General features: G+C 38.0%; 1 protein-coding gene across 1 annotated transcript in view; it reads right to left on the bottom strand.

Annotated features, from left to right (window-relative positions):
* Positions 1 to 22,374, bottom strand: part of LOC126161973 (cytoplasmic dynein 2 heavy chain 1-like) — a 101,611-nt gene that overhangs the window by 48,550 nt on the left and 30,687 nt on the right. Inside the window, exon 2 of the mRNA XM_049918164.1 lies at positions 15,857 to 15,924. Coding sequence (XP_049774121.1) covers positions 15,857 to 15,905 — 49 coding nt within the window. The 5' untranslated portion in view covers positions 15,906 to 15,924. The remainder of the gene's footprint in view (positions 1 to 15,856; positions 15,925 to 22,374) is intronic.

Below are 22,374 nucleotides of genomic sequence, written 5' to 3'. Positions count from 1 at the left end.
TCAGACAGATCTTTAGCACTTGGGTACATGTTGTTTCAACCTGAGCACTGTCTATAAAACAATATCAACCAATGTCACACAATTTTGCTGCACATGAGTTGGAATACTAACTACTGAAATTACATTGAAATGCCCAAATAATTATTCTAGTTCATTTTTCCTGTCTGTACCTTTTAAGAAATCTACATTGAAATCTCCACACACTATTAACTGTTTCTTCTTGTCTGACAGATAGCTCAAAATGTATCTAGATTTCTCATAAGTAGCTGAAAGTTTCCTAGAGGGATCTATACACTGTTACAATTATCAGAGAAGTATTCTCCAGTAACAACTCACAGGCACATACTTCTATGTTCGAATCAACAGAAAAACTATTTGTTCCAGTATCTTTTATTTTGTGTCTACTTTTAAATATGCTGCAACTCCTCTTTTTTTTAATGTTCACATTACACAAAAATGATGTAAGTCTATAATCCATGAAGAAAAAACATAATAATTTTTAAAACTGTTCTTCTGTCATTCATTCTCAGACTTTTGCTCTGACAATATGTGACATTTTGCTCAGTCAAAATGTATTCTCACTATGCTTTTACAGCATATCTGAAGAGAGTTACCTGTCAATGTATAAAGAAGCTTAAACAGATTGGTTTTGAAAGAGAAATATTTTTGGTCAGTAAATAGCTTTGACAAGGGTTCCAGTTGCTTTTCAGCCTCGAGCACTGAATACACTGCAAAGGAAAAGAAGTCCACTAAGGAGGACAGAAGTTCCATTATTCAGATTTTATTAGCAGGTCTTAATAATAATTAATTTATGACATAGGCAACCATGAAAAATATTTTATGTAACATTCATTGATCAACCAAAAGACCCGGATCAGAAATAAACACTCTATTTTGTGCACCCTAGTGAAGGTGCAAATGTGGACAGCAACACATTACCTTCACACCAGCAGTTCACCATAATGACACACATACCTACACAACTTAGGTGAGCTGTATCTGTGATGACTGATTTCTTTTCTATCATTTTGAGTGTGGCTGTGTGGTAATAACTCGATGTTGAGCAATTTAGTGATGAATGTTGTTTTAAATTGGTAGTACCAGTTAGTGATTTGATGCTGCTATAAGACTAAGTTAATTTTTATAGCTGCACACTGTTGAATTTACTGTGTCCCTGTCACTATCCATAGATGGAGGGCAATTTACAGGAAAGATTTTTAAAAACTGGAAGAATTAATCAGTCCATCTAAGACAAACTTAAGAAATGATTTTAAAATCTCTAGTGATGAATTAAAAACTGAATTAAGTAATAAGACAGATAACAGAAAAACAAATTGTCTAAGAAGTCCAGACACGGAAAGAGATTAATGCTAAGATTTCAGAATTTCAAGAAGCTATAAAGACTTTAAAAGGAAAGTTACAAACAGATGTGAACAATCAATATGATTTAGTATGAAATGAGGTGAATGAACAATTTCATGAATTAAACTGTGACTTGAAACAAATGAAAGAAGTTTAACAATATTCATGAGCAAATCTGAGACACTCAGGTAATGTTGAATGTATTACAGGATACAAAAGATTTGAATGTTATGATCAGTCCACACTCACTCTTACAAAAGTCTGGAGGACAAGTGTTCAAAGCCTTATCTGATTGTTTGGCCTGCCAGAATGTAATATTTGTATTCCTATTAGGTCTGCATTTACGACATAGTGAATCTTAATAACAGGTGTCCTAGTGAGTGTGTTGAAGTGTACAACTATCCCAGATTAAGAGTATGAAAAATACTTATTTTATGAGATATATGCACATGAAGACTTAACCCTGGAACACAGTGTATCTCAAAGAAGAGTGAATATCAAGCAATGGAAAATCCAGGATGGAATGTAACATCTCCAGTATATAGGAAGAGTGATTATGAGTGAAGATACCATGGTATACAGTAGTTAAGTAGTAGGTTAATGAGAATGTTAGCATTCATGGATGTGCAGTTGTAGATTTAAAACAGGGATACATATTACATAAGCTGTTATGTGAATCACTGCTTGTGAAAGGAAGGCTAGCAAGTGGTGGATTCTATCTAATCTAAGCAATTCTATGTTATGTAAAGGTAAAGTATTGGCTAATAACTGTAATGTTTAATATATTGATTGGAGGTAAAGATTTAAGATATATCTAATGTCCACAAACATGTGGTGGTTATGCTACTTCATGTTGAGTGAAGAAAACATACACTTGTTCTCTGGTAGACAGAGCGAGGTAAATTAGTCATTACAACATGAAAGCTCATGTTCAAAAAATTTTTGATAAATTTTTAAATAACTTTTTACTTGTTTTCAATGAAACTTTTCCTCCTGTAGTCTGTCACAGAAAGGCAAGTAATAAACTAAGTGGATTACTACTGGCATAATAACATCTATATCAACTACACGCTGAGCTGAAATCCAATAACAGTCCTGAGTTCATTAACTATATTAAATAATATAAAAAATATTTAAGAATGTTGTAAAAGCAGCAAAAGAAATGGCAAATACTAAATTTATCAGAAAGCACAAAAATAAATCCAAGACAGTATGGACAGTCGTCAAATCTGAACTTGTAATCAATCCTAGCCACCAGGAAATTTCTAAAGGAAAAATACAAGACAAAATAATTGTAAACCCCACTCAAACATCAGAAAATTTTAACAAACTTTTTATAATGGTGGCAAAATCTGAAGCTGATGTAGATGGACACTCCTAAGATAACGTACATTTTTCTGGTCAAGTCAGAGCAAGAATGAGTGTCTAATTAAATTTGACAAAGTTCGAGTATAAGCTGTAGAAAAAACTATATTAAACCTAAAAAATAAAGTTCTGTGGTATGGGTTGATTATCATAAAAGCAGCCTGAAATATAATAGCACACAAGCTATCTGAAATAATTAATCATTCACTTAAAGAAGGCTACTTTCTAGATGTTGTAAAATATGCAGAAGTGAAACCATTATTTCAAAATGGTTCTACAGAAGTTATGGGAAATTACCATCCGATTTTCCTTCTTCCTGTGTTTTCTGAAATATTTAAAATGATCATTGCAATGAAAATTCAAAATTTATGTCACAAATTTAATATAATCTCAAAAAATCAATTTGGCTTCCTAAAAAGCAAAAGTGCAATTAATGCAATTAACAAATTCATAAATAAAGTTAGATCCACCTTAGATAAATCACAAAAAGCTGCAGGAATATTTGGTGACTTAGCCAAAGCGTTCAACTGTGTGAACCACTCACTATTAATATATAAAATGAAAAAATATGGAATTGGGCAGTGCCTTACAGCAGTTGTTGTTGTTTTGAAGAATTTGTATGTGTGCATCACCATGCATAAATTCCAGAAAACATAGTAATCTGTGTACTGAAATAGAACTCTTGTAGAATGTTCTACAATACTTGAAAAATACATAAATAAACACTGAGAATAATATTACATATGTTTTCTAGTACAGGATTTTGATACTTTTTCTTTCCTTTTATGAGAAGTATGGTCAGGTTTGTAACATTTATTATAAGGGCAGTTAAATACTCTAAGTAAATGAGTATTTCCAACCCCTAGACAATCTTACCTGCCAAAAAATTCATGCTGGTAAGCATACTACTACACTGGTCATATCCTATTACAAAACACATATTTTTTGGTGTGTTACTACTCACTCTCCGTTGGCTTCGAATAGGGGCCTGTATGGGGATAACCGGGAAAGTCCATTCTGTAGGGTTGCCAAACATTTTCATTCTCTGGGTCTTCAGCAAAGAACTTGACAGGGAGGGAACCTTGGATAGGGGTTGTTATGGGAATCAGCTTTTGGGGTCTGTCTTCTATCTTTCTTTGGTCCTAATACTCCTAGTCTTTACTTTCCTTTGTTTCTTCTCAAATGGCAGTACTGGCTCTATTTTATGCTATCCATATTCAGTAGTTTCTATTGCAGGAACCGTTTTTAATTCAGTGTCGCACTGTGGTATCCAAACCTGTCTGCACAAGAATGCCCGAGGATAACAAACACACACACACACACACACACACACACACACACACACACACACACACACACACACACATGCATCACAATACCCAAGCAAAATACTTTTGTGTATTGGCATTTACAAGCATCAAATGTATATAGCAGGAAGTCAAATCAGCTTCTGTGTTCAAGATAAAGAACATAATTTAACATAACAGAACCCTTATTGCAATGTACTGCACATTAGCAACGTCACATTAACCAGGGGAAAGGAAGGGAATTGCACACGTTCCCTAAACTTAGTTATGACACACTAACATCCAGGCAAAACGGTTGCAAATTGCCTAGGAGTACAATGAGAGTGTGACAGCAAATTATTCAAGTAATATACTACTGTATGACCATCTCCCCAAAACATTAACGGAGAAAGATAGGGGGGATGTTATTACAGAGGAAGGACAACACTGTCATTTGTAAATGGGTGTAACAGATCAGCTGAAGTCATACCTTGAGGGAGAAATTTCTTAAAATACGTAAATAGGGAAGGAAGAGGATCCTTCAGGTTGTTTTAGTGATGTAGGGTACCTCATATGTTGAACGAAAGGGTTAATAGGATCAGGGAAGACAGGAGGTATACCAAGATTAGATAGACCCATAAAAGTTATGACCTATACTGTGTTAGGGGTACGGATTTTGAAAGGAACACTAGCACTGTAAGGATTGCACGTGATTGAGAAATATGTTCCTACAGAAGAAGGTATCTAAACAGTTCTTACAGAATTAAGGAATGGTAGTGAAGTGTAATAAATTATACTGTCTGAAAGAAGCTGCATAAATATTCAGTCAGTTCTTCATAAGATTTCAAAGTGGTGCAGAGTTGCCAACCTGCTTTAAATGTCAGAAATGTAAAACTGTGCATGTCACAAAACGGAAAAAAAACATAGCATCCTATGACTATAATATCAAAGAGTCACAGTTGGAATCAGCCAACTGACCAAATACCTACATATAACATATTGTAGGGATATGAAATGGAATAATCACATGGGCTCAGTCATGGGTAAAGCACATAGCAGACTTTGGTCTATTGTTAGAATACTGGAGAAATGCAATCACCTACAGAGGAGGTCCCTTACAAATTATTCGTGCAACCCATTCTAGAATATTGCTCAGGTGTGTGGGACCCATACCAATACTCATAGGACTAACATGGGATACTGAACATATACGCAGAAGGGCAGCACAAATGGTTACAGGTTTGTTTGACTCATGTGAGAGTGTACAAAGGAGCTGAAGAAACAACTGGCACACTCTTGAAGATAGACTTAAATTGTCCCAAGAAAGCCTACTTACAAAGTTTCAAGAACCGGCTTTAATTGATAACTAGGCACATACTAGAAGCCCCAATGGATCAGTAATATAGTAATTGTGAGGACAAGATCAGATTAATTGCAGCATGCTCAAGTGCATTTAAACAGGCATTATTCCCGTGCTCCATACATGAATAGAATGGGAAGAAACCCTAATAACTGGTACAATGGGACATAGACTCTGCCATGCACTTCATGTTGGTCTGCACAATATAGATATAGATGTAGACCTAGATGTAGTGAATTTTGTTTCCCATGTCTGAAGAGTTCTCCAAACTAGTATAGGGAGACTTACCTTTACCATGCGGGTTAGTGAAAGAGACGTGTACATACAGGCATGAACGTAAAAGCAGATGTCAGAGTTTTGCAATTGATTATATGGGGTTGTAATTACTTTTAGCATGTACCTCCCCTGATGCCATGTAGTAATGTTCATTGAAAACAAATATAAATGTACTATGTATAAGATAGGTAATCACAGCAGCGAGTTAGTGATTATCTCATTAAACATACAGAGGCAACATTGATAATATAGGGTGGAAAACCAAAAAGAAGCTTGTTTCATTTCTCTCATAAGCATACATAGTTTATTGCAATGGTACTGAAGTAACAATCAGTTAACCAAGTCAAAATGTTGCCTATTGATTCTTTGAATATGTGAAAACAAACACTTCATATTATAATCAACAGAGAAGTGAAGTGGAGATTTTCCGCAGATAATTAGTGATAAGTGTCATACATAAATAAAATAATAAACTTATAAAAGACACATCAAATATAGTAAATTAATAGAATTCAAAATTACATTAACCACATATATGTGCTCTGTAGCACCAACCGCAAAACTGGAGACAGGAATAGAGATTAGCAGAAGTTATTAACTACAAGAAGTGCTATGTTCTTGGTTTCTTTTTTTAATATATTATAATAAATGTTTTCTTCTCAGCTGAAAATATCTTGGAATTATTACAAACGACAATGTGGTAACATTTATTTGTTATGTTCAGGTTGTTATTAGTTATTTAAAAAAAGTAACTTTCACAACATCTTTCATTTCAGTGTATGGACATGTAACACATGATTTTTGGGAAAATGATGGGTTATACTCTCTGTCCTTCTAAATGATGAAAATTTAATAATTTGTTTGATTAATAGTCACATTTTGGGCATCATTTTGTGCAAGATGTGGTCTATTATTATGTGCAGGTAATGCAAGGTACATGGGCAAGACAGGACAAAATTTAGTGACTCAAACTGCTGCGGGCCACTTGTTCTTAGATGTCGCAGCTTGGAGGTGTGTTGCAGCTATGAAAGAATGGTACTCACAATAATAACAGCGATATCATTGAAGCAAAAGCAAAAAAAGTTTTAAAACTGTCATTAATTTTTTGCTCTGTCAAAATATATTCTCACTGGGCAGTTGAATGAGACATGAATACTATTCTATTTTGTATTACTGGCTGGATAATGAATCAGAGTTCTTGAATTGGAAATACTTTATGACTTTTAACTGCAAAGCCATAAATGGAAATTAATGAAATGCTTTTAGAGCTGGCTCCTGAACAGACACCATCAAACATATCTGAAATAAACTTTCTAGGAAATTTAATAGTAAATGTTCTTCATTGTATTTTTTTCTCAGTGAGAAACTTTACCTCTTCATTCTGCTGCAGTGATAGTCTTGAATACAGCCACTGCAGAGGTTGCTAATTGTTGACTGTGTCACCTGACGAAAGGAAATCATTTTTCGATGCAGTGAGGATTTTTTTATTTTTATTTATTTATTTATTTATATATATTTTTTTTAGATTAAAAAAAGAAAGTGACAGTCACATCTCTCTCATCTAGCAGCATCTCTGTTAAAGTACATCACTACCATTTGTATCTTACATATACCTCTTTGGAAACATCTAGCAAGTGCCATTACAGACAACATATATGTAATTCAAGCAGTTGTTATAGGACCGTATTATACATATCCGATTAGAGGTATGTGCCAATGAATAAAGAAGATTTAACAGACTGGTGTTAAAAGGAGAAATATTTTTGGACAAAACATCAATTTGACAATGATTCCAGCTTTCTTTCAGTCTCTAGCACCAAAGACACTGCAAAGGAAAAGACCAGGAGCACAGTTATTCGGATCTTATTACCAGGTACAAATTATAATTAATTTATGAAATACCAAACCAAAGAAAATGTGTTAAGTAGTATTCACTGATCAACAAAAGGATACAGATCAAAAATAAACACTCCAAGCTGTAGAGTATTGTTTCCCAGCTTCAGATTAGTTATGGTTTTGTCACAACTCTTTTAATTATTTGTTAAATAATTCCTTTTAGTATTAAATTCTAATAGTTATTAGACTATTGTCATCAACAGCAGCAACCATTTGCTAGACACTGCTAAATAAAGGTCTCCACCAGACTTCTCTGTGCACTGTGATACATATCTATGCTGCCCCTCCATATGTTCTGATTTTGCCTACCTACCACCCATTAGGTTCTCGTCTTGGGCTTTTCTTATCTCTTGGAATCCAGCAAAGTCATTCCTTGTTCCACCTAGCTTCTGTTTTCCTGGCTACATGTCCCACCTGCCTTCATTTCATTTTCACCACAGTCTGAGTCAATTGCATTGAAAGGAAAATCACTCAAGTTATAGATAAACATAAAATACCAAGATAGTCACCTGTATGATTAAATATATACAATAATTTGAAGTACATATAAAGGAATATGAATTTTTAGTTTTGTTCCAGTATAACACAACAGCTTTGTCTCCATATATGGCTGTCTCAACACTAAGACACCGAATAGGAGTATCCAGAAAGGTATCTATATAGGCACCATTCCATCTCTAAGCTATACATGAAAATGGGAATAGTGGAAGGGAGGTGGCAATATGAGGCAGTACAGACTTAGGAAAGTTACCATTCACCAATACCTGTTACAAGTAATCACATATTTTGATTGTGTAATAAACACAGATTCTCCAAAAGAACAAATTTATTGACAAATAGTAAACATAACTAATTGTACCACAAAGAATACTAACATGAATAACAGATGACACTGACATAAAAACAAATAACAATAGCAACATTCTCCCCATCTTTTACTGCCAGAGGTATGACCAGCCACACAGGTGACATCTCATCTACCAACAGTAGTGATGGTGATTGTCTGGACCTTCTCCTTTCCATAGTGCCTGAGCTCTGAACAGCCTGCAGCTAAATTTGGTACTGACAGATTAATTCCTTCAAAAAAACACATGATTTCACATTAAATATTAATAACAGCACTCTTGTCTTCACCTCCTGCAGCATAGACACTCATGCATGTGTTTACAGCCACAACAATTGTGGCTTTCGGGAAGTGTGAGCATTAGGTGTCTGTTGGTTCCCTCAGAGTGGCAGAAAAGAAGAAGGGACTACACACGAGCCCAAAGGATGTCACTGTAACTGATAAAACAGTTCTTTATCCAGTATTTATGCATTCTTATGTTTCCCTTTTAATGGTGCTGTACCAGAAAAAAATCTCATCAGATCCCTATCATTTGGATGAAGTATCAAATGCATTATATCTATGATGTCAGGGTTGTAGGTGAAATCCAAGTACATACCTGTTACTGAGACAGTCTTCAAGATACCATTCATTTCAAATATAAAGTGATTGCAAACATTAATTCTTCCAACAATTCAGGATCTCTTTGAATGACAGATTGATCTTGACGATGACTGTCATACAGCCCACGTCCCAGAAGCTGCAGATAGTATCTTCAGACAGGGTGACAATATTCACTGTTGAGTAACTTATGGATACTCCTGAATGGCTACTACTAAGTACCCAACCAATCTTCAACGATATTAGAGCAAAGGATGGAGAAATAAGTATTGGCACAGCATGATTAACTGTTTACCAATACTGATAAATAAATGTTGTATGACTAGTGCCTCCCATAGGGTACACTGTTCACCGGGTGCAAGTCTTTCGATTTGACGACACTTCGGTGACTTGCGCATCGATGGGGATGAAATGATGATGATTAGGACAACATAACACCCAGTCCGTGAGCAGAGAAAATCTCCGACCCAGCCGGGAATCAAACCCAGGCCCATAGGATTGACATTCTGTCGTGCTGACCATTCAGCAACCGGGGGCGAGCACCAATACTGGTGTGCACCTATGAATAATCTCACTGGAAGTTCCAATGTGTATCTAGGATCAGCTAATTGTAATTTTGTGTCTTAGTCAAAATTTCTGAACCTTGAGGAACAGTTAGATGTTTCCAGAACGAATGTGTACTCTTGAAGGTAGTAAGACAGATTTCTTGAATGTTATGCATACTTCTCAGGTTTAACTCAACAATGTGGTATCAAGATGTTGTAACACAGAAGTCTCAAGGGATGGACTGTCAGAAGTTCAGTGGCATTGGTTTTCAATTTCAAGCTGTCAGCTGAGAATTTGCTTATGAAACTAGACTGACTGCTCCCAACCAAAACTCAATGAGTGACCGTACTAAAACTGAAGGTCTTACAATGAATAGATGTGTGGTTTGAAGATATGTGAAACTCAATGATACTCAGCACACATTGCCAACTGAAGTAGAATTTGTGAGAACCATTTCAGAGACAGAGTTTTCATTGCTGGCAGCGACGGATTTGTGATGGCTCTTTTTACATTACAAACAAAAGGCTCTCCCTTCATGGCACAGTTGTTAACATCACAAACATCATTGAGGCACAGGAAACAACAGCTATTTGGTTTCAGTTTTGTTATATGCTTGTCAGAATTTGTTAGTGTTACTCTCTTGTGTCCAGTGATCTCAATGCACAAAAAACATACAGTATGGCTTTCTCCTCTTGGATTTGCATTGTGACCATCTGATCTAGAATTAACAGCTGCAGAAGGAGACAAACTTTTGGGGTTATATTCTCCTCTTGTTTTCTGTAGAGTGAGTGTTCCATGTAATTCTTCATCAAAAACTTGAATAATTTCAAAATATTTTCTTCTGATAACTGCTCCCAATTCACACAAATAATCCATCACTTGCACATATTGTCAGGGAAAGCATATAGTGTCTTTTTGTGTGTGTACAGGTTCATAAACATTCACAGTTTCACTTAGCAAATGAAGATTTATGAAAGTTAACCAAGGCGTGGCAAGATATTCCTGATGGGTTTTATTTTACTGAGATACTCCAGGTGAGCTATGACTATTCAATTGTGACCTCCAAATGACATGTTCAGTATACTCTTTATGTATCTGTATGTTGACGTCACTGAGATACCATCAAAGAGCAGTTCTGCTACTCATTAAATATATTCTTTGAGAAAAGTATGTTTATTAACAGTTGACTGAGAGGGGGTGTCTTCATTGGAGGATTTAAGACTGGTCCCAGAAACATGGCAGTTTACGGTGTCAAAGGAAAAGGACACTAACTTGAGTGATGGTACCTTTACAGAATTAGTGCATGACACCACAAATGAAGCCCTGTTCTATACTATCAACTGTGAAACGGAAACAGAAAGACTACTTTCAATGCCTTTCACTGGCTCTAGTATAGCAAGCTTTTCTTTGTCTATGTACTCTTTGCATGTGACAATGCTGCTTTCATAACCATCATGGACAAAAGGTCATGAATGCCACTGTGTAGATGCAACAGAAGTACTAAAAACTCTTCTAAGCAACTCTTACAACATTGCCATTCCTTAAGCAGTGAGTCATCTTTTAACTCATTAGTTATAGTGCTGATCATCTTGATATTGGTCCTCTCCTACACTTCCTTTCTTTTATGAGTGTGCAGCATGTTCTTGTCTGCTACATTCATTGTTGCTAACAACTGTCACCAAAGACATTGAAACAGATGATGCAATAAGCCAATGAATTCAATACCCGTAAGCACATTTTATTCATTGTATGCATGTGTAGTGACGTAGGAAATGCTAGACAACAATGGAGCACATGTGACAACAGAAAATCTGAAACTGCCTGGTAGATTAAAACTGTGCGCTGGGTCGAGACCCGATCTCAGGACCTTTGCCTTTCGCGGGCAAGTGCTCTACCAACTGAGCTACCCAAGTACGACTCATGCCCCGTCCTCACAGCTTTACTTCTGCCAGTACCTAGTCTCCTACCTTCCAAACTTTACAGAAGCTCTCCTGTGAACCTTGCAGAACTAGCACTCCTGAAAGAAAGGATATTGTGGAGACATGGCTTAGCCACAGCCTGGGGGATGTTTCCAGAATGAGATTTTCACTCTGCAGCGGAGTGTGCGCTGATATGAAACTGCCTGGTAGATTAAAACTGTGCGCCGGGCTGAGACCCAAACTCAGGACCTTTGCCTTTCGCGGGCAAGTGCTCTACCAACTGAGCTACCCAAGCACGACTCACGCCCCGTCCTCACAGCTTCACTTCTGCCAGTACCTCGTCTCCTACCTTCCAAACTTTACAGAAGCTCTCCTGCGAACCTTGCAGAACTAGTACTCCTGAAAGAAAGGATATTGCGGAGACATGGCTTAGTCACAGCCTGGGGGCAAACTTTTAACATGTTATGCGTAGTCAGTAAAGAAATGCAATGATAAGTGTCAGCTTCCAAGCATACTGTCACAGTTGTATAGTCAAACATACCATGTCCACCATGCATCTCATGCTATTACTCCCCCCACATACACACTACTATTGAGCACACAAAACCGTGACTACTAGCCTAATATGAACATGCTTCCTTCAAAACTCTGGATTGAAAATAAGACAACATGTGACATTTTCTCCTCTAACAAACAACCTTAATGGCCAAGAGTAAACATAACAAATTTCATGTTGAAGAATACAAACAAGAATCACAGATAAAGTTAACATTAAGTATATAACAATGTGCAACAAAGAGTGATATATAAAAATGAGCTTAATTGTAACTCGCATCAGTGAATGGTAATTTCATATGCTTATCTCTTTCTAGTCCACCCATCCCCCTCCACACTTACCACCCGCAGCTTAGCTTGATGCATATGTAGGTACATTTGTACATACCTTAAATCCTCCCCCCCCCCTCCCCCCCCCCCCTCAGTATTTTCATGATGAGGCAGCAACACACATCGCACAGTGATGAAGTTATGTGTCTAAGGCTACGATTATTTGGAGCAGTGTGGTGCGATCAGAGCTCCACAGCACAGCAAATAGGGCAGCATCGGTGAAACGAAGCAATGCTGCTCAATGGATGTGGTTATAGTGGCACTGCAAGCAGAGCTGCACAGCACAGAGTCGCACTGAGCAAATTAAATATGTTTGTTTCTGAGAGCAGCGACCAGACCGTTTGAGTGACTCCAGCTGCATTCAAACTACACCATGAGCATTCGGCTGTTGCTGTGGGTAGCAGGGTCACTAGTGTTGCTGGTGCTGGTGTTTCTTCTGTTGTACTGTTGAGAAAGTGGCATCAGCAGGTGCATTAATAGCAGCTGTTTCTTCTTGGTATCCACTATGGGGCCAGCAAAAGAACTAGAGGTTGCAGGAGTATTACAGACAACGAGTACAAAATACATTCCCTTATTCTCTTGTTTCTTTCACTGTCTTAAAATGACGGACAATAATAAAGGTGAAGTAACAAGTAACAAACTCACAAAAATCATATTTTTATTATGTGACAAACAGTTTTCAAAACCATCTCATTTGGACAGCTTTATTTGAAGCTCTGTTAAAGTTTCCTACTGTCTGCTAAGTGCCTTGTATAGAAAGCTCAATGTTGCTCATTGACACTGAAGGATCCTTATAGGTCAATGACAGTGTCGCGAAGAACATCTACATTTCATAATATCATCAGTAAAATCTGGTGAGGTTTGTACTGATTTCCAAAATATGTTCCACTTAGCATTCATTATACCTAAAGCACATTCAATTAATTGTCATGGTCTGGGAGAGTGTCTGTCAAAATATTCTTTCACTGGATCTAAAATTAATCAACTGTAAGAGTTAAAAAAAGGCCATAACAATGGATATGACTTATCCCCTACGAATGCAAAAGGCAACGTAGCTAATGTCTTCGGTAGTGTAGAGTCTGGTGGTATACTGAGCTCCCCTTCTTGCATCAAATACACTATAACAATGAGTCTATCACTTTTGCTTTCCTTCTCGTGTCACCTAACATCAATTATAATGAATTTCCTCTGCAACTGCTTGTAGGATGATTTGAATGAATATGTTTTACAGTTATATGCATTGTACCAGAATTTTCTGAGCATTTTAGACGAATGTGTTTTCTGTCAACATAACTGACTGCATCTGGGAAGTTCTGTATGTTGTATAAATCACTTACAGTATTTAGAAGATCATTTTCAGAAGTCACTCGTGTGTTTTCACATGAGGGAACCCCACAACACTTTGAGAGTTGACTCCACAATTCCTGCAACGGTTATGAATCCTATAGTGAATGTCAGAGCCATATCTCAAAACTGATACAAGTCTCATTTCACCAGCTGTGCATTACCTTTAAAAAATTATACTATTCCACTGAAAAAATTTGCAGTTACTTCTAGGGCCCATTAGATAAGGAAGTTATGCACAGTAACGACGTGGCAACCTACTTTTCTCATTGTGTGCTATCATTTGCCAAATTCTTGTTTCAATATCTCTACTCATTTATAAGATACAAAGGTATTATGAATATTTCATTCTCAATTTATCACCTGGACAGGTGAGCAGAATGGGGAGTGCTATATTGACCCATTTTTTCGAGAAGTTTAAACAATAGTTCAATATGTTAACCACATTTGGTATGCAGCAACATGTGGCCTAACATGCACCAAATGCCAATTCACAGTGATCTTTATTTTTCAATCCAAACTATTCAATTTTCTGATACTATCTTGATTAATTTTGAAATATCACAATAACTATGATGATTAATGAAATGATAAGCAGTTCGTAATGACGCTGACAAATAAAACTACTAGATGCATGACAATATCCCCCCCCCCCCCCGAGTAGTTTCTTTAAAATCATTTGAGAATGACTGCAGATTGACCAGCTTGTGCATTTACCATCCATGCTCTCAAGTGAGCCTGCCGGCTGCCGCACCACTCCCTGGTAGATAGTTAAACTGTACATGAATTGTAAAGGTTAACTGCAATAATTTAAGTGCAACTGTAACTTGATATTATTAAGATATTACCTGATATTATTAAGAAAGCCTATTCTACTGTATGTGGTCAACGGCAATGAAAGAGTCTCATTATGGCCCCACTATACGTGGGTGCAAAGCCACAAAGCACATCTGCCTGACACACAGCTCTGCTCTGCCCAGTAGCACTGCTTCACTATAATCACTGGAACCAAGCTGAATATAAGCTTGATTTATTATTATTCCTGGTGCAGCGTTGTAGGCAGTAATTTTACATTGAACAGGAACACCAGTTTTTAAAGGCAAATTTGGAGATCACCAGTTGATTCTTGTTTCTTCCGCTAATATTAAGCTGTTTTCGTACATTCATAACTCAGTTAGCTACATATGTGTACAAATCATCTTCAATAGAAAGTTAATGAATACACCTCAGAACAGAATGTCTATGCTTAACTCACATCCTGATTTGGTAGATATTTGAAATGTGGATCAAAACTTGAAGGTACAAACTAATAATTATGCCTGTAACTATTCAGGACATGAATACAACTTACTCAGAATGTACTATGATTTGAATTTTGAGATGTTAAGATACCTGCATTGAAGAAGATCTTCGTAACTTCATTTTAAAAAGATGTATAATTTTGGAATATGTTAATTTTAACAATTGGAAAATTGAGACAGTCAACCTTATTTGTCAAGAAAACAAAAGCAGGTTATTGCAGTTGAAGAACATGATTTTCAGATGAGCTTGTAAAAGACACATAACACTACAGAATTTATAAAAGAAAGCCAACAGGAAAATAACTGCAAACCTCCCGTTGTTTGGAAAAGCATCTTATGGAAAATATAGTAAACTCATTTGTACAGAATGACACTTAAGAATTTTTTAGATGAATATCCATCACAACAGGGTTAACAAAAATGGGGAGAAATTGATCAATCAAGATAAAGCATTCTATTTAAAATTGTTGTCTACAAACAACTATCAAAATCTAAAACATGAATACATCAAAATCTAACTGCACTATAATTTCACCTACACCATGCCGCAATTTTCTACAAAGGCTCTCCAGAAAAGAATAATGTTAATGTAATTAGGAACCATGAACTTGATCACACTCACTTCATTTCATCCATTTCAATAAAAAATTAACTCAGAAATAAGTTAGATGCAACATTGATAAATGCAATACCCACTGTGTAATATCAAACTGATTAAAAAAAGATATAAGCCAAAGTTTTATTCTTATTTTGAAACATATGACTATAACTGTAACTGTGTATCCATTTTTCTGAGATAATCACAGTACTTTCAAAGAAATGTATTTTGCAGAACAAAATTATCTTTGAACACATTATAAAGTTATACAAACCTGCTAGAGTTAGAATGAATTTCTTCCTCCTGTCATCCACAATCCCCATGACTACACATCAGGTTCAACTGTAACAAGAGTGGACATGTTTTTAATATTGCCCCATCATAAATTGTGACAAATCCATTTAATGTTGTTGTTATACAGGTCCAGTCAGGAGGAAAGGTACATACTTTGAGGGGTGATAGCATTAGTGATTCTGAATAAAAAAACTATTCTGAAGAATAGTTTTTTATTCAGAATGTTTCTGAGATGAAACACATTTCATGTACACTGTTATTTATTTTCTGTATTATTCAAACATTGTCAACATTTAAAAATGTACACAGTAGAGTGGAAGAGGTTAAGATAAACAATGTGACAAAGGACACTTGTGGTCTCTCAAGTCGAGAAACAACTGTAAATTGGCCTACAAAAACTACCCAAGCTACAGCGCATGTGCATTGCACAATGTTTTCAGTATTCTTGTACTCTTTTGTGCAAACCATTAGTCATACAAAAAGAAGGAATAGGACCTTCTTTGTAGGAAATTTAATGTAATTTAATGCAGTTTAATACCCCCTTGAAGCACTTTTGCCCTGACTAACACTGTATTTAAACCTGTCACACAGCAGCTAAAACAGACTGGAATAGTTCTGTACTCATAACAAAATGTGGTGCTAGATCTATTGTGTTACTAGATCTATTGCATTACAGTGCTTATTCCTATGCTATTTCTATTTATTTATACCATGGCCACTTTCATCATGTAATCACTACAAGCCATTTTTTATTTCTTTTTCATTTTGTTTCATCCTACTAGAGATCATGGGGCTCATCTTAAGTCTCAGCTAGGGTCTTCTGCTTCTTCTTGACCCAGTATGCCTTCATCTTCTGGCTGTGAGCCTGCTTTCTCTCATCCGTCCACTTAGGTCTGGTGGTGCCTGTACACTTCTTGCTTGTGAGAGACAGTGGGAAGAATCCCTGCAGGATGGCCTGCCAGTATTGAGTTTGGTTTACGCTCATCTTTAATGGGATCTGCAGTTCCTCTAAGTCTGATTTAACAGATGTGATCCACTTGGCTTTGAATGCCTTTCCCTTCTTATCACTGTGAAGATTTGTTGGTCAGCCTGGAGTGATTCAGGCGGGTCATGTGCCCATAGAAGGTCAGTCGCCTAATCCTCATACATGTTACTATGTCTCCTGATGTTCGTAGAGCTCGTTATTGTGCCTGATTCTGTAGAAGGGAGAACCGATAGAGGTACTCAAAGTACCCTCCGCCACACACCGTCAGGTGGCTTGCGGAGTGTGGATGTAGATGTAGATATAGATGTAGGTACTGTCTTCCTCTCTTATGGGTCCTAGTAGTCTCCTCAGGATCTTCCTCTCTTTAAGTTCTAGTTTCCTGAGTGGGACCTTTTGATTCATCAAGAGGCACTCAGAGGCATAGAGTGCACAGGGTTTTACTACAGAGTTGTAGTGCTTCAGCTTTATGTTCTTGGATAGGTACTTGGAGGGATAGATGTTCTTACAGGAATGATGTTGTTGTTGTTGTTGTTGTTGTTGTTGTTCTGGTCTTCAGTCCTGAGACTGGTTTGATGCAGCTCTCCATGCTACTCTATCCTGTGCAAGCTTCTTCATCTACCAGTACCTACTGCAACCTACATCCTTCTGAATCTGCTTAGTATATTGATCTCTTGGTCTCCCTCTACGATTTTTACCCTCCACGCTGCCTTCCAATGCTAAATTGGTGATCCCTTGATGCCTCAGAACATGTCCTACCAATCGATCCCTTCTTCTAGTCAAGTTGTGCCACAAACTCCTCTTCTCCCCAATCCTATTCAATACCTCCTCATTAGTTATGTGATCTACCCATCTAATCTTCAGCATTCTTCTGTAGCACCACATTTCGAAAGGTTCTATTCTCTTCTTGTCAAAACTATTTATCGTCCATGTTTCACTTCCATACATGGCTACACTCCATACAAATACTTTCTGAAATGACTTCCTGACACTTAAATCTATCCTCGATGTTAACAAATTTCTCTTCTTCAGAAACACTTTCCTTGCCATTGCCAGTCTACATTTTATATCCTCTCTACTTCGGCCATCATCAGTTATTTTGCTCCCCAAATAGCAAAACTCCTTTACAAATTTAAGTGTCTCATTTCCTAATCTAATACCCTCAGCATCTCCCGACTTAATTCGATTACATTCCATTATCCTCGTTTTGCTTTTGTTGATGTTCATCTTATATCCTCCTCTCAAGACGCTATCCATTCCATTCAACTGCTCTTCCAAGTTCTTTGCTGTCTCTGACAGAATTACAATGTCATCGGCAAACCTCAAGGTTTTTATTTCTTCTCCATGGATTTGAATACCTACTCCGAATTTTTCTTTTGTTTCCTTTACTGCTTGCTCAATACTGCCATTTGGTTTCTGTACAAATTGTAAATAGCCTTTCGCTCCCTGTATTTTACCCCTGCCACCTTCAGAATCTGAAAGAGAGTATTCCAGTCAACATTGTCAAAAGCTTTCTCTAAGTCTACAAATGCTAGAAACGTAGGTTTGCCTTTCCTTAATCTAGCTTCCAAGATAAGTCGTAGGGTCAGTATTGCCTCACGTGTTCCAATATTTCTACAGAATCCAAACTGATCTTCCCCAAGGTTGGCTTCTACTAGTTTTTCCATTCGTCTGTAAAGAATTCGCGTTAGTATTTTGCAGCCGTGACTTATTAAACTGCTAGTTAGGTAATTTTCACATCTGTCAACACCTGCTTTCTTTGGGATTGGAATTATTATATTCTTCTTGAAGTCTGAGGGTATTTCGCCTGTCTCATACATCTTGCTCACCAGATGGTAGAGTTTTGTCAGGACTGGCTCTCCCAAGGCTGTCAGTATTTCTAATTGAATGTTATCTACTCCCGGGGCCTTGTTTCGACTTAGGTCTTTCAGTGCTCTGTCAAACTCTTCACACGGTATCATATCTCCCATTTCATCTTCATCTACATTGTCTCCCATTTCCATAATATTGTCCTCAAGAACATTGCCCATGTATAGACCCTCTATATACTCCTTCCACCTTTCTGCTTTCCCTTCTTTGCTTAGAACTGGGTTTCCATCTGAGCTCTTGATATTCATACAAGTGGTTCTCTTTTCTCCAAAGGTCTCTTTAATTTTCCTGTAGGCAGTATCTATCTTACTCCTAGTGAGATAAGCCTCTACATCCTTACATTTGTCCTCTAGCCATCCCTGCTTAGCCATTTTGCACTTCCTGTCGATATCATTTTTGAGACGTTTGTATTCCTTTTTGCCTGCTTCATTTACTGCATTTTTATATTTTCTGCTTTCATCAATTAAATTCAATATTTCTTCTGTTACCCAAGGATTTCTACTAGCCCTCGTCTTTTTACCTACTTGATCCTCTGCTGCCTTCACTACTTCATCCCTCAAAGCTACCCATTCTTCTTCTACTGTATTTCTTTCCCCCATTCCTGTCAATTGTTCCCTTATGCTCTCCCTGAAACTCTGTACAACCTCTGGTTTAGTCAGTTTATCCAGGTCCCATCTCCTTAAATTCCCACCTTTTTGCAGTTTCTTCAGAATAGATTGTGGTCCGAGTGCACATCTGCCCCTGGAAATGTCTTACAATTTAAAACCTGGTTCCTAAATCTCTGTCTTACCATTATATAATCTATCTGAAACCTGTCAGTATCTCCAGGCTTCTTCCATGTATACAACCTTCTTTTATGGAATGACATGCCCTCTCTAACTTGGAGCACCTGGTGCCTATGGTCAAGATTTCGCTCTCGCCTGCTGAGATCCATTCTCCCAGGTACTTGACTGTAGGAACTTTACAGACAGTATTCTGGTACTGCACGCCGTGGAATTTGAATCCCCGACAGACATCATGGACGTCGAAGACCCGTAGAGGTCTCTGCACCAGCTGTGGCGGCGCGCCCCTCCTGGCCTGCATTTAGAGTGAGGGCGCCACAGTGGAACACATGGTTGCAGTGGCCAATAGCGGGGTCCCCAATCGAGTACTTAAGCATCTGCCAGTTGCTCAGCCTGCCAGTCTAACCTCGCGTGCGTCTCAGGACATATCGCCTCAGACTGCGTACTGACTTTCGTGTTTCTATACGAGTGGACGTGGTTGTCTTGTTTGGTTCGTGATTCTGTTGTCTGTTCTTGTTGTGTCGTAAGGTCCTCCGTTGGTCGTGTCCGTCCTCTCCCGTTGTGTTGTTGTTCGCAGGTCACTCCACGGGTTCCGCCACGTTTCCATCACTACAGCCCCGTGACCGTTCCAGTTGCCGTTACAGCAAGTATTATTTCCTAGTGGGACTGTAGAAGAAGCCTGCTTGATACTGGTGATGAACTCAGTCTTCCATATGTTGATCCTCAGGCTGATTTTTGCCGCAATGCTGTAGAGGCTCTGTAGTTGGGGAGTAGCCTCCTCCATGCTCTTGGCCAATAGGGTGAGGTAATCAGCAAAGGCTAGACAGTGTACATTAAGGTTGTCTTTCTTGTACCCAAGCTTCAGTCCTGCTTCTGGTGACGATCAGGAAGTCTATTCTTTGACGATTTTCTCCAGAACACAGTTGAAGAGGATGCAAGAGAGGCAATCCCCCTGCCTGACTCCTGTCTGAATGGGAAAGCTTGCAGAGAGTTCACCCCTGAACTTGACTTTGGAGGTTGTGTTCTTCAGGGTAGCTTGGATCAGTCTGGTAGTCTTCCCATCTAGGCCTAGTTCCCACGGGGTAGAGAAGAGGATTTGTTGATCTACTGAGTCATATTCCTTCTGGAAGTCTACCATAATGGCTACCCAGGGGTGTCCCCCTCAGCTCCTATATGAGAGGATGGTCTTGAGGTTTTGAATCTGTTCTGTGCAGGACCTACTTGCATGGAAACCACCTACTTGCATGGAAACCAGCCTGGAATTCACCTAGTTGAGAGTTTAGCAATTTGGTGACTCTATTTTGCAGGGCTTTAGAGAAAATCTTGTAGGTTATAAGCAACAAGGAGATGCCTCTGTAGTTGTTGAGGTCGGTCTTACTTTCTTTCTTGTGTAGTAGATGGATCATGGCTGAGGTCCATCCCACTGGCAAGACCTCTGTTCTGCAAATGTCCTGAATGATCTGGGTGATACTCTGCAGGGACTTGTCATCTATGTGCTTCCACATTTCTGCAACTATACCATCTCCACCTCGGGCCTTGTTGTTCTTAAGGTCTTTGATGATCTTCTCTATTTCTTCCCTGTTGGATGGTATAGAGTCGTGGTTCCTGACAGTGGGCTCGATGAAAGAAAAGTCTCTCTTTTGGCTGTTCTGCATTGAGGAGTTTCTGGAAGTATTCTGCAAAGGTTTTTGAGCAGTCCCTGTTATTAATTTTGTAGTTACCCATCTGGCCCTCTGAGATGTAGGGTTGAGACCACGTGTGAAGTTGTCTGTTTCTTGAAACGCTTGTAAAGATCTCTTGAACTGTTTTTCTTGAAGTCTTCTTCTGTCTCTAGTATTTGAGGCCTGTTGTGGTTCCTCTTGGATTTGTGGTCGATGCTCACTGTTGTTTTTCTTTGCGCTGTGATAGCCTGATGGTTGGGCTCACCTTTGCGCTGATTCCACTTGATCCAGGCTCTATGCCTTTCCTCTATAGCTTGATCACATTCTGTCGTCCACCAGGGGTGCTTGCCTTTGTTCGATGAAGCAGGTATAGTTTCACGAGTGGCATCCAGTAGAGCCTTTTGAAGAATAGGTCACCCTTATTTCTGTCCGTTCTTCTCAAGGGTGGTCTGGAAGTCACAGTCCTTATCGCTCAGCCGCTGGGTGTTAAACTTCGGTATTCTCAAAACCTATGGGGTATTGTAAGCTCTTCTCAGAGGTTGTGGGTTAGTCTTAACTAGAGAGATAATGGTCAGAGTTGAGGTTTGCTCCCCTCACTACCTTGACATTTTGCATTTTCTTCTGGCATCTCCTGTCAATAGCCACACTGTCTATCTGAAATTAACCCAGCATGTGATTCATTATCCATTAATTAATAACTAGTCATTAATAATATAATCCAATAACAAAATCTATTATTACTAACATAACATTCCAGTCTTCATCAGAATATCAGAAGCTGTTATGTTTGGCTGAGGACATACCAGTTGTCAAAAGGAAACACAATCAATTCTCATGGAAAAAATTGTTTGGTCTACATACCTTTCAGATAACCTGTTTCATGATAAAGATCTTTAATGGGCACTAATAAAAAATGGAGCACCATTTACATAACTACCGTTATTGCTAGAGTTTCTCACAGTTCCAGCAAGGTACTGGACTCTTATCGAAAATGGCATACAATTCTGCCACACTTGGCGTATAACTGTGTAATATGACATGAATATAATAGAGGGAAACATTCCACGTGGGAAAAATATATCTAAAAAGAAAGATGATGAGACTTACCAAACAAAAGCACTGGCAGGTCGATAGACACACAAACAAACACAAACATACACACAAAATTCTAGCTTTCGCAACCAACGGTTGCCTCGTCAGGAAA

The sequence above is a fragment of the Schistocerca cancellata genome, chromosome 2 (genome assembly GCF_023864275.1).
Source record: "Schistocerca cancellata isolate TAMUIC-IGC-003103 chromosome 2, iqSchCanc2.1, whole genome shotgun sequence".
Taxonomy (NCBI): Eukaryota; Metazoa; Arthropoda; class Insecta; order Orthoptera; family Acrididae; genus Schistocerca; species Schistocerca cancellata.
Note: the sequence above shows the minus strand (reverse complement) of the source record. Positions and strands in the feature narration are given on the sequence as shown.